This window comes from Stegostoma tigrinum, chromosome 1 (genome assembly GCF_030684315.1).
Source record: "Stegostoma tigrinum isolate sSteTig4 chromosome 1, sSteTig4.hap1, whole genome shotgun sequence".
NCBI classification, from domain to species: domain Eukaryota; kingdom Metazoa; phylum Chordata; class Chondrichthyes; order Orectolobiformes; family Stegostomatidae; genus Stegostoma; species Stegostoma tigrinum.
In genome coordinates, this window is record NC_081354.1 from 161916774 (window position 1) to 161929933 (window position 13160).

The window sequence follows — 13160 nt, forward strand, 5'->3', positions numbered from 1 at the left end:
ATGGGTCAAAGCAGCCTGGCTGATTGGCACTATGTCCACAAGCATCCCCTCTCTCCACCACTGACAGTCAATAGCAGAAGTGTGTACTGTCTACCAGATTCTCCAAAAGTCCTTAGACTTCAAAACCTATGCCCATGTCCACCTAGAAGGACAAGGGCAGTAGATACTTGGGAACACCTGCAAGTTTCCCTCCAAATTGCTCACTGTTCTAACTTGGAAATGTCTCACCGTTCCTTCACTGACACTGGGTCAAAATCCTGGAACTCCTGCCCTAACCACATTTTGGGTCTACCTGCAGCATGTGGACTGTAATGGTTCGAGAAGGCAGCTCACCACCACCTTCCCAAGGGAACGAGGGATGGGAAACAAATGCTGGCCCAGCCAATGACACCCAAGTCTCATAAGCGTATTTAGACTCACAGAAGGCATTTGACAAGTAACCTCACAAGACATTAAGTCGTAAGAGCACACAGCAGTGGAAGTAGTACTCATGTGGATAAAGGGTTATTTTTCAGGTTGGCGACCTGTGATCAGTGGGGTTTTACAGGGATCAGTGCTGGAACTGCATCTGTTTACAATGTATATTATTGATTCGTAGGAAAGAAGTGAATGTACTGTAGGCACATTTGCAGATGATACAGTAATATGTGGAAAGGCAGGTTGTGAGAGGGATACACTTTACAGAGAGACAACAGTGTGGAGATGGAGGAACACAGCAGGCCAGGCAACATTTGAGGAGCAGGAAAGTTGATGTTTCAGGTCGGGACCCTTCTGTTTTTCTGAAGAAGTGTCCTGACCTGAAACGTCAACCTTCCTGCTCCTCTGATGCTGCCTGGCCTGCTGTGTTCATCCAGTTCTACATTTTGTCATCTCTAGATACATCTGAGCAGTTGGACAACGGATTAATGGACTTTTGTAGACAAACTTCTCCGAAATGCTACCACAAAGGAAACCAGGCACCACTCAGACAAACAAAGGATCTCTGACCCCCTAAGGATACCTGATGTGCCTGCATCCCTCCTGCTTCAAAGGATTCTTGACCCGCATTCTCAAGGTGTACTGGGATCAGATCCAAAGGATATCCGAAATAACTTTGAGCAAAATATTGATTATTTCTAACATGCTGATAAAATCACCTTTCCTTTTAGTTGGAGGATGTTGGTGAGTGCATCGAGAAGATTCGAATTGGACACGATGGTCGAGGCCTCAACTCTGGGTGGCACTTGGACCGTGTGGCAATCCGACGACTCCTGCAGAAGGGGAAGGTAGGTGAAACTATAGATAATAGTTTGAATTCAAACATGTCAAATAGCTTTCAGTATGAAATATTATTGATGTTGATATAGTAGCAAATTTAATTTCTCCCCCTGGAGATGGTGTCCAATATGTTTGCATAAAATTCCATTGTGTACTACGTGAGTGTGGGAGTGTGGGGGGAAGTGGCGAGAGTTTCTCTGCCAATTCAGCAGGGTCAATTTAGCTGGTTTGGTGAGAGCCAAGTGGCTGCCAGTTTATAAGGTGACCTGGGTGGAAAGCCTGCCTCCAGGCCCCAGCATTGTATTTAAAATTAACCATAGAGATAAACATAAACATAAAGGTTATAACATCCTTCCTGCTCACAACCCCACATTCCTATCACACTCCATTCTCCATCTATGTCAACCACTATGCCAAATGTGCCCTTGTACCTACCTCTAATACTATCATAGTCAATAGCCCAAGGTCCCTTAATGCACCAAATGCCCCCATACATCCCAAAGGCCCTTTCTAAAACCCCTGCCAACTCATTGCTAACTCATAAACCTACTATTGCTCTTCTCTTTCCATGCCAAGCACCTAATATTCAGCATGGCATTAAGTAGGAGGCATCCTGACAGAAAATAAAGTTATCAGTCAATTAATGATTTTACAATTCTCAGAACTGGATCCTTCTCCAAACCAGCCAAATGTAAAATATTCCTCTAGATTAGATTCCCTACAGTGTGGAAACAGGCCCTTCGGCCCAACGAGTCCACACCGCCCCTTGAAGCATCCCACCCAGACCCGTGCCCCTATAACGCACACACCCCTGAACACTATGGGCAATTTAGCACGGCCGATCCACCTAACCTGCACACCTTTGGGCTGTGGGAGGAAACTGGAGCACCCGGAGGAAACCCACGCAGACACAGGGAGAATGTGCAAACTCCACACAGACAGTCGCCCAAGGCTGGAATTGAACCTGGGTGCCTGGTGCTGTGAGGCTGCAGTGCTAACCACTGAGCCACCGTGCCGCCCTCTAGCTCTCAGTCCTCACACTGCCTCAGGATTCCTTATCTTCAAGCAGTCTTCACGTCCCACCAATACTAATCCATGCACCTAATGCTCTGCGCTCATCCCTGTAGCCCTCATAACCTGTGTACAGCTCAGTGCCTTCCAGTCATCTTCGTGACCACTCAAACTTCCATGACAGTGTGCCAACATAGTGCGAACGTCCACCACCCGCAATTTTCTACTTCACCAGCATGCTAACACATTTGGTATCCACACATACCCGTGCACATAACAGAAAAAATATAGATCAATTGCCTCATGTTCTATAGTGCAGTTTACACCCAACTCTTAGTCATGAAACACTTCTAGATACTTCTTGGTAGTTGGACAGTTCCAAGGGACTTATGAATCTTTCATAGGCAATCAAAAATTAAAGTTCTGAAGGGCACCCAACATGTTACCTTCAAAATATACCTGACACGCTACCCACCCACACAAAGGATCCCTGATCACCAAAGGCACTGGATGTGCCCATATCCTTTCTAAGCAAACACTCCCTGACCCGCCATCTCCAAGGTCTACTGTGTCCAGATCCAATGGTTATCCAAAATAACTGCTCTTGTTTGATCTGTATCCACGTTCTGAGTTGCAGACACCAGGAGCTCCAATTTAAATGGTCAGCTGTCTCCAGGAGCTGCATATCTGAGAACTATGGAGCACTCACGTGGGAATAAAAAAGTAACAGAGAGAATTCAATTTTGAATTATTTTCATGCATGTGAAGAGGCTAAACCAGTCTTTAACTTTAAAATTCAAATAATATATTTGTTTACATAGCATCTTGCATGGCTTCAGGATATTGTGATCTGTTTTAGAACCAAATAACTATTTTAGAAATATATTCAATGTTTTGAAGGATAAATGGCAGTTAACTTATGACTAGTTATGCATCAAAAACATTAATGAGATGGGTGGCTAAGTAATAGTTCCTTGGTTTTGTTGATTGAAGTACAGGTGTTGGCCAGAACATCCACTGTGTCTTTCTTCAAATAATTTAATATCTGTCTGGGAGCGGACAGTATCTCCAATAATACTGCCCTTCTCCAAAATGCAGTGAGGCATTTGAATGGATCATGTGGTTGAATCCTGCAGTAAGGGTTGAACCTGTAACTTTTTGAAGAAGAGTACAACCACCAAGTCAAGAAATTTAGAACAGTGAATTTGTGTACATGGCCAGCTTTATCCTCTGTTCTAATTGCATGCTAGGGCTCAGAGACAATTATTTTCCCCTGTGAACGCTGGCTAGCAAAGTCGGAAGATGATGGAGAAATCATCCGAGAGCTGGTGCCTTTGGAGATCATTCAGAAGAAGCTGCTGAAAGATGGGACACTGAAGCATAGTGAGTCTACAGTGGAGGATGCCCTGGAAAGTGAGTATAGTATTTGTACACTGAAGGGGAGTTAACAAATAGAAGATGAGTGAAAGGTTTGGTTCTTTCGGGTCAGTGCCATGAACTGTTACCTCTGCTTCTTTCCCCAAAGATGCTGCCAGGCTTGCTGGGTGTTTCCAGCTTGTGAATGTATTTCCAGCATCTGTAATATTTCACTTTTATATGGGTCTGAGATGCTTGTACCAAGAAATAACAGGACAAGGTGTCACAGTATGATCTGCTATATTCCTCTTCAGTTTACTACCTGCTGCGTTACATGATGAGAGTGAATATTCAGTTAATATCATGAAGTGTATGCCTAAGAGGGGAGAAAAAAACAGGTTTTTCTCTTTCTGTCTTCTTCTGAAGTAACTGACTGCCTCCCTGGGCAATAAGTCTGTGAATATAGTATTGAAAAGAAACGATGCAAGAAATTAAAGCTAATATTAAGACCAACTTGTTTACTCTGAGGATTTGTAAAACAGTTTGTATGAGACCTCCAGGGAAAGACTTCGCTGGAAGTGGACATTTTTGGTAGAATGTGGAAGGAGGTGCCTGAGATACAGCCTGCGGTGGCTCAGATACACATTGGCCTCATCCAAACGTATGGACCACCAATGAGTCCCACAGGCTCGGGTGGAAGATATGGATATAGATCTTTGGGACCTCTGTGCCGCTCGGTACCTTCTAGCCATCTCCATGACCCCTCATACTTCCATGATAGTGTGCCAACATAGTGCCAACGTCCACCACCTGCACATTTCTACTTCACCAGCACACATTTAACCAAATTTAACCAAAATCCCAAATTGAATAGAGTGATATGCTGTGTTGTACGTCCTCAAAATGCCCAGAGAGACAACTGTGAACTTTTCTGATTTTCTTTATGCCAATGTTCCATCGTTTGATGGGGAATAATTCAGTTAAGCACAATGCCATTTCTGACGTTTCTTTCTCACATTACCAGCAACTGTTAGAGGATTGTGATGAAGGAAGGAATTCTGATTAATTTGGATACTTCTCAAATTTGGGTACAAAAATGCTAATAGCCAGCTATAGGGCCTGTCGAGAGTAGCCTGTACAGAATACATAGAGGCTTGAGATACCGGAATAAGATCAGTTTCATTACAGGTAGGCTGTCTTCACTAGCTGATTTTCCTGTGTTCAATGCACGGAACACACAAAAAATGTAGAACCCTGTAGTTTTAATTGAGGGTGTGAGGGAAGAAAATGTATCTAATGGATTTGTAAGCATGTTCTGTTAAATCATGTACACAGCGCATGCAGTGAAAAGAAAAGCAATATGCTCGTTTCTTTGCTAAATACTAGAAATATTTGTAATCAAAAACAAATCTCACCCCCAGTCACAGACAACAACAGGAGGTGCCCAATCCAGGACATCTGTTTTTTTATTCACTGATGGGACATGGCTGGCCAGCATTTATTGCCTGTCCCAAATTGCTCTTGAGAAAGTGGTTGTGAGCTGCCTTCTTGAACCACTGCATTCTTGAACTACTGCAGTCCACATGCTGTAAGTTGACCCACAATTTCTTTCGGGAGGGAAATCCAGCATTTAGACCCAGCAACAGTGAACAACCAGCAATATACTTCCAAGTTACTTGCTGCAGTATTCCTAGCCTCTGACCTGGATGGGCAGTCACTGTGTTTATATGGCAAGTCCCTTTCTGTTTCAATGGTAACACCAAGGGTGGAGGTAGTGGAGGGATTAGGTGACGGTAACACCCTATTAAATGTTATGGGGCAGTGATTAGATTATCTTGTATTGTGGATAGTCGTTCCTTGCCATTTGTGAGGGGTGAATGTTACTTGCCACTTGTCAGCCCAAGCCTGGATATTGTCCAGATCTTGTTGCATTTGAACATGGACTACTTCAGTGTCTGAGGGGTCACGGAGAGTGCCGAACATTGTGCAATCATTCATCGAACTCCCCAATGTGACCTTATGATGGAGGGAAGGTCGTTGATGAGGCAACTGAAAATGTTTGGGCCTAGACCATTACATTTAGGAACACCTTCAGAGATGTCCTGGAGCTGTGATGAGTGACCTCCAGCAGCCACAACCATCTTTCTATGTGCTAAGTATGACACCAACCAGCAGACAATTTGCCCCCGATACCATTGATTCCAGTTTTGCGAGGGGTCCTTGATGCCACAATTGGTCGAATGCAACCTTGATGTCAAGGGGTGTCACTCTGTCCTCACCTCTAGCATTCATCTCTTTTGCTCATGTTTGAACCAAGGCTGTAATGAGATCAGGAGCTGAGTGGCCCTGGCGGGACCCAAACTGGGCGTCACTGAGCAGGTTATTGCTGAGCAGGTGCTGCTTGATAGCGCTGTTGGTGACTGATGAGGCAGTAATTGGCCAGGTTGGATTTGTCCTGTTTTTTTATGTACAGGACATGCCTGGGCTAATTTCTACATTGTTAGGTAGATACCAGTGTTGCAACTGTACTGGAAGAGGGGAGCAGCAAATTCTGGAGAACAGGTTTTCAATACTATTGCCGGAATGTGGTCACAGCCCACAGTCTTTGCAGTGTCCAGTGCTACAACCTGTTTGTTGATATCATTTGGAGTGAATTGAATTGTTGGATTGATAGGGTGAGGTCAACCATATTTTTCTCTCTAATTGGTTCCCACACCACCTGCTGCAGACTCAGCCTAGTAGCTATGTCCCTTAGGACCCGATCAGCTCGATCAGTAGTGTTACTGCCCAGCCACTGCAGATCCCCCAGCTGGAGTACATTTTGTGCCCTTACCAACCTCAGTGCTTCTTCCAAGTGTTGTTCAGCAACATGGAGGAGTACTGATTCATCGGCCAAGGGAGGACGGTATGTGGTAATCAGCAATACCCTCAGCAACTTCCTTACCCATGTTTAACCTGAAGCCATAAGACTTCATTGGGTCCAGAGTCAATGTGGAGGATTCCCAAGGCAACTCCTTCCTGAATGTATATTCTGTGCTGCCACCTCTGCTGGGTCTGTCCTACTGGTGGGACGGGACATACCCAGCGGTGGTGATGGTGGTGTCTGGGACATTGTCTGTGAGGTATGATTCTGTGAGTATGACAATGCCAGGCTGTTGCTTAACTAATCTGTGACACAGGTCTCCCAATTTTGACACGAATCCCCGGATGTTAGTGCGGGAGGCTTTGCAGATTTGACTTTGCTGCTTCTGCCATTGTCTTTTCTAGTGCCTAGGTCAATGCCACGTCATCTGTCCTTTTTCATTTCTTTGTTGAGATGTTGTTACAATTTATATAACTGAGTTGCTTGCTAGGCCATTTCAGAGGGCAATTGACATTGCTGTGTATCTAGAGTCACGTATAGCCCAGACTAGGTGATGGTGGAAGATTTCCTTCCCTAAAGGACATTAGCAAGCCTGTTGGGTTTTCTTCGACAAATGACAATGGTTTAGTGGTCATCAGTAGATATTTAATTGCATATATTTTTAGCTATAAATACAGCAGTGCACATTATCTACTGGATAATATATCAAGGAGAAATAGAGAACAGTATCATATTGATATCATCCAAGCCTAGCCAGTTGCAGTTAACGTTGGGCCCAAATATTTTTTATTTGAATCATATTTCATGGATAAATGCCATGAAAGTATCCTTTAATGATTTCCTCTGTTTTGTTTGAAGTGCACACATACAAGATTTCTGTGTACACGGGTGATGTCTACAGAGCAGGAACGGATGCAAATGTTTTCCTCACTATCTATGGGGATCTGGGAGACACTGGAGAAAGGAAGCTGAGCAAATCAGAGACACACTCCAATAAGTTTGAACGAAACCAGGTTAGTGTGAAGCGTTGAATAGTAGGCCTTTCAGCACTCAAAACCAATCAGACCTAATTTTCATCTCCTCTGTTTTCCGGCTCAAATTTCAAAATTATGCTCTCTTTTTCTTAAATGTAATTCATTTTACAATGATTATGCATATTCTCAGAACATGCTAGAGTGGAAAATTGCACAGATTATGTCCTGTGCACAAAAAGCAGAGTAAATTTAATTCAGAGATAACAAAAACGGCAGTTGCTGGAGTCAGAGATAACACGTTGTGGAATTTAATTCAGCTAGTTACTGCCTTGTCAGTCCATTCTGAGTCATCAGCAAAGTGATGGGAGGGGTCATTCACTGGCATTTACACAACAATAAATTGTGTACTGATGCTCAGATTTGGGTTCCACCAGAGCCACTTCCCTCCTGACCTCACTGTAGCCTTGCTTCAAAAATAGACAAAAGGGCTAAACTCCAGAGATCAGGTGAAAGTGAATGCCCTTGACTTCAAAGCAGAATTTAGTAGGCACAGTGTCAAGCACCTCTTGTCAAATTGACATCAGTGAAATTAGTGAAGCCCTCAAAGGATTGGAATCAATCCCAACACAATGGGAGTAGTTGTCTGAGCCTTAGGGCATCTCTGCAGGAATTCAACAGTGCTTGGTAGCATTTATAATTCCTCATATTCTGGAAGAGTCTGTGCCTGCATGCAGCGAGGTTGGGACAGTATTCCGGTTTGGGCTGATAAATGGCATGTAGCATCTGGACTACCCATGTGCAGGCAATGACCACCTCCAACAGACAAGATCGAAGTACCACCCTTTGATAATCACTGGCAGTCCTGTTGTTCAATATTCCATCATCAGCATCCTCAGCGTTAACATTGGAGCAGAAGGTAGCAGTTATCAGTCGGATAGCTGGTGACACCTCACAGGAGATGACATCATGTCTTGTAACCATGTGTAGAAGAACTTCTGCAGGATAGTCATGCAGACACTTGTTCTGCTCTGCATATTATGTACAGTCCTGGTTACCAAGACCTGATATCCCCTTGAAGCAACAGGAGAAACACCTGGTGGTTCCCAGCACAAAATTTTAATTCCTTCAGTGGCAGCCATCTTCTAGTGCTAATACCAGACGAGAGAACAAAGCAAAAGTTCAGTGATATGAAAGACAGGAAAAGAGACAACCAAAGAGACCAAAACAGAGAGTCTCAGGTGAAGTCCAGTGTGCTATGGAGAAGAAAGTGGCAAATGCAGACTAGATAGACTTCAACTGTAACTACATTCTGGTAATAAATGAGATTGGCATAGTGTAGAGTATACAGTGGTCGGCGAAATCTGCAGGCTGCAGGATAGACAGAAGATAGACACTAGTTTCAGGCAGAACATTGTGGCATATAGGCCCAGTGGCAAAGACAGGCAACAGTGCAGGCTGAGACCAGCAGCAAACACAAATGGCATACATTTTCCCCCAAATAGAACACAAGGCAAGCAAAAACAAATTCAATAAATGCAAAAAAAACTGGACACTGGAAATCTGAAACATAAACAGAAATTTCTAGAGAAACACAATCTGGCAGCATCTGTTCAAAGAAAAACAGAATTAATATTTTGAGTCCAGGTGATCCTTCATCAAAAACAAGTTTAAATTCAACTCCTGATGTACTGTATTGCAAGCTAACATTGTGATCGAAAAGACCCTTCCAACCGAGTGAACACCCCTATATATAACGAACATTAAACCAGGGGAATTAGTCAGTCAGAGCATGGTCAAATGACAGTTGACTCAGCGGTTATGCTTCCCTTTAAAAGTGGCCATTTTGCTAAAATGACTGATCATCCTGCTCTGACAGGTCGACACATTCACAATAGAAGCTGTTGACCTCGGACAAGTTTTCAAAATCAAGATTCGTCATGACAACGCTATGGCAAGTCCTGATTGGTATTTGGAGAAAGTGGAGGTGGTTGATGTGGATTCGGAAGAGAGCTACTTATTCATTTGTGAACGCTGGCTTTCAAAGACAAAGGAGGACAAGAAAATTGAAAGAACACTGTTTGTGAAGGTATTTTGGTCACCAAATGCATCATAGTCACACTAACATAGCAAAAAGGGTGTAATTGGATCCAAGCTATTTGTCCACTTATGTTACTCTGTTGGGGAAGGGCCTGAAGTATTTAACAAACCAGTGTGGAAAATATTACTCATCTCCACCTATCTGGACTCCATTTTCTCCCCTTTGGTCCAGGAACTCCCCACCTATGTCCGTGACACCACCCACGCCCTCCACCTCCTCCAGGACTTCCAATTCCCTGGCCCCCAACACCTCATATTCACCATGGACGTCCAGTCCCTGTACACCTGCATTCCGCATGGAGATGGCCTCAAGGCCCTCCGCTTCTTCCTGTCCCGCAGGCCCGACCAGGCCCCCTCCACCGACACTCTCATCCGCCTAGCGGAACTCGTCCTCACACTCAACAACTTCTCTTTTGACTCCTCCCACTTCCTACAGACTAAGGGGGTGGCCATGGGCACCCGCATGGGCCCCAGCTATGCCTGCCTCTTTGTAGGTTACGTGGAACAGTCCATCTTCCGCACCTACACAGGCCCCAAACCCCACCTCTTCCTCCGGTACATTGATGACTGTATCGGCGCCGCCTCTTGCTCCCCAGAGGAGCTCGAACAGTTCATCCACTTCACCAACACCTTCCACCCCAACCTTCAGTTCACCTGGGCCATCTCCAGCACATCCCTCACCTTCCTGGACCTCTCAGTCTCCATCTCAGGCAACCAGCTTGTAACTGATGTCCATTTCAAGCCCACCGACTCCCACAGCTACCTAGAATACACCTCCTCCCACCCACCCTCCTGCAAAAACTCCATCCCCTATTCCCAATTCCTCCGCCTCCGCCGCATCTGCTCCCACGATAAGACATTCCACTCCCGCACATCCCAGATGTCCAAGTTCTTTAAGGACCGCAACTTCCCCCCCACGGTGATTGAGAACGCCCTTGACCGCGTCTCCCGCATTTCCCGCGACACATCCCTCACACCCCGCCCCCGCCACAACCGCCCCAAGAGGATCCCCCTCGTTCTCACACACCACCCTACCAACCTCCGGATACAACGCATTATCCTCCGACACTTCCGCCATTTACAATCCGACCCCACCACCCAAGACATTTTTCCATCCCCACCCCTGTCTGCTTTCCGGAGAGACCACTCTCTCCGTGACTCCCTTGTTCGCTCCACACTGCCCTCCAACCCCACCACACCCGGCACCTTCCCCTGCAACCGCAGGAAATGCTACACTTGTCCCCACACCTCCTCCCTCACCCCCATCCCAGGCCCCAAGATGACATTCCACATTAAGCAGAGGTTCACCTGCACATCTGCCAATGTGGTATACTGCATCCACTGTACCCGGTGCGGCTTTCTCTACATTGGGGAAACCAAGCGGAGGCTTGGGGACCGCTTTGCAGAACACCTCCGCTCAGTTCGCAACAAACAACTGCACCTCCCAGTCGCAAACCATTTCCACTCCCCCTCCCATTCTCTTGATGACATGTCCATCATGGGCCTCCTGCACTGCCACAATGATGCCACCCGAAGGTTGCAGGAACAGCAACTCATATTCCGCCTGGGAACCCTGCAGCCATATGGTATCAATGTGGACTTCACCAGTTTCAAAATCTCCCCTTCCCCCACTGCATCCCTAAACCAGCCCAGTTCATCCCCTCCCCCCACTGCACCACACAACCAGCCCAGCTCTTCCCCCCCACCCACTGCATCCCAAAACCAGTCCAACCTGTCTCTGCCTCCCTAACCGGTTCTTCCTCTCACCCATCCCTTCCTCCCACCCCCAGCCGCACCCCCAGCTACCTACTAACCTCATCCCACCTCCTTGACCTGTCCGTCTTCCCTGGACTGACCTATCCCCTCCCTACCTCCCCACCTACACCCTCTCCACCTATCTTCTTTGCTCTCCATCTTCGGTCCGCCTCCCCCTCTCTCCCTATTTATTCCAGTTCCCTCCCCCCATCCCCCTCTCTGATGAAGGGTCTAGGCCCGAAACGTAAGCTTTTGTGCTCCTGAGATGCTGCTTGGCCTGCTGTGTTCATCCAGCCTCACATTTTATTATCTTGGAAAATATTACTGGTGTCTCTCAGTCATAGAGTCATAGGGCCGTATAGCAGGGAAACAGAACCTTCAGTGCAACTCGTCCCTACTGACCAACATCCTAAATTAATCTAGTCTCATTTGTCAGCATTTGGGTCATATCCCTCTAAACCCTTCCTATTCATATACCCATTCAGATGTCTTTTAAATATTGTAATTGTACCAGCCTCCACTACTTCCTCTTGCAACTCATTCTGTGGACTCACCACCTCTGCATGAAAAAAATTGCCGCTTAGGTCCCGTTTAAATCTTACTCCTCTCATCTTAAACCTATGCCCTGTACTTTTGAACTCCCCCACCTCAGAGAAAAGATCTTGTCTATTCACCATTTCCATGCCCCTCATGATTTTATAAACCTCTATAAGGTCACCCCTCAGCCTCTGACACTCCAGGGAAAATAACCCCAGCCTATTCAGCCACACCCTATCACTCAAACCCTCCAATCCTGGCAATATCCTTGTAAACCTTTTCTGAATCCTTTCAAGTTTCACAACATCCTACTACAGCAGGGAGACCAGCACTGAATACAGTATTCCAAAAGTGGCCTAACTAATGTCCTGTATAGCAGCAACATGACCTCCTAATTCCTGTACTCAATGCACTGACCAATAAAGACAAGCATACCAAACTTTTTCTTACTGCCCTTTCTATCTGCAACTCCACTTTCAAGGAACTGTAAACCTGCGGTCCAAAGCCTCTTTGTTGAGCAACAATCCCCAGGACCATACCATTAAGCGTATTTACATTTGTAAATGCAAATGTAAGTGCACTTTCATTTAATTGCATTACATCCTGCCCAGATTTGCCTTTCCACTCCTCAGCCCATCGGCCCAACTGATCAGGATCCCAGAAGGGTCTAGGCCCGAAACGTCAGCTTTTGTGCTCCTGAGATGCTGCTTGGCCTGCTGTGTTCATCCAGCCTCACATTTTATTATCTTTGATCAGGATCCTGTTGTACTCTAAGGTAACCCTCTTTGCTGTCCACTACACCTCCAATTTTGGTGTCATCTGCAAACTTACTAGCCATATCTCCTATTTTCACATCCAAATTTATATCTATGACAAAAAGCAGTGGACCCTTTGTCACTGCATTTCAATAGACTGGTGATTTCCACATCCGTCTGTGAGCAAGAGTTTGAAAGCATCAGTTATGGTGAACATGAGGAGATCAAAACAGGAGAGTGAAATTGGCAATTCGCAAATCAGAAGTGCAAAGGGATCTGGGAGTGTTGGTCTAGGATTCTCTAAAGGTTAACTTGCAGGTAGAGTCTGTGATTAAGAGGGCGAATGTAATGTTGTCGTTTATCTCAAGAGGGTTGGAATATAAAAGCAGCGATGTGCTTCTAAGGCTTTATAAAGCTCTAGTTAGGCCCCATTTAGAATACTGTGTCCAATTTTGGGCCCCACACCTCAGGAAGGACATACTAGCCCTGGAGCGTGTCCAGCGGAGATTCACACGGATAATCCCTGGAATGGTAGGTTTAACGTATGATGAACAG

The 13160-nt window shown here is 45.6% G+C and overlaps 1 protein-coding gene across 1 annotated transcript in view; it reads left to right on the forward strand.

The window, feature by feature from the left end:
• Positions 1-13160, forward strand: part of LOC125453954 (lipoxygenase homology domain-containing protein 1) — a 222096-nt gene that overhangs the window by 180114 nt on the left and 28822 nt on the right. The window contains exons 31-34 of the mRNA XM_059649887.1: positions 1149-1265; positions 3519-3681; positions 7346-7500; positions 9338-9547. Coding sequence (XP_059505870.1) covers positions 1149-1265; positions 3519-3681; positions 7346-7500; positions 9338-9547 — 645 coding nt within the window. The remainder of the gene's footprint in view (positions 1-1148; positions 1266-3518; positions 3682-7345; positions 7501-9337; positions 9548-13160) is intronic.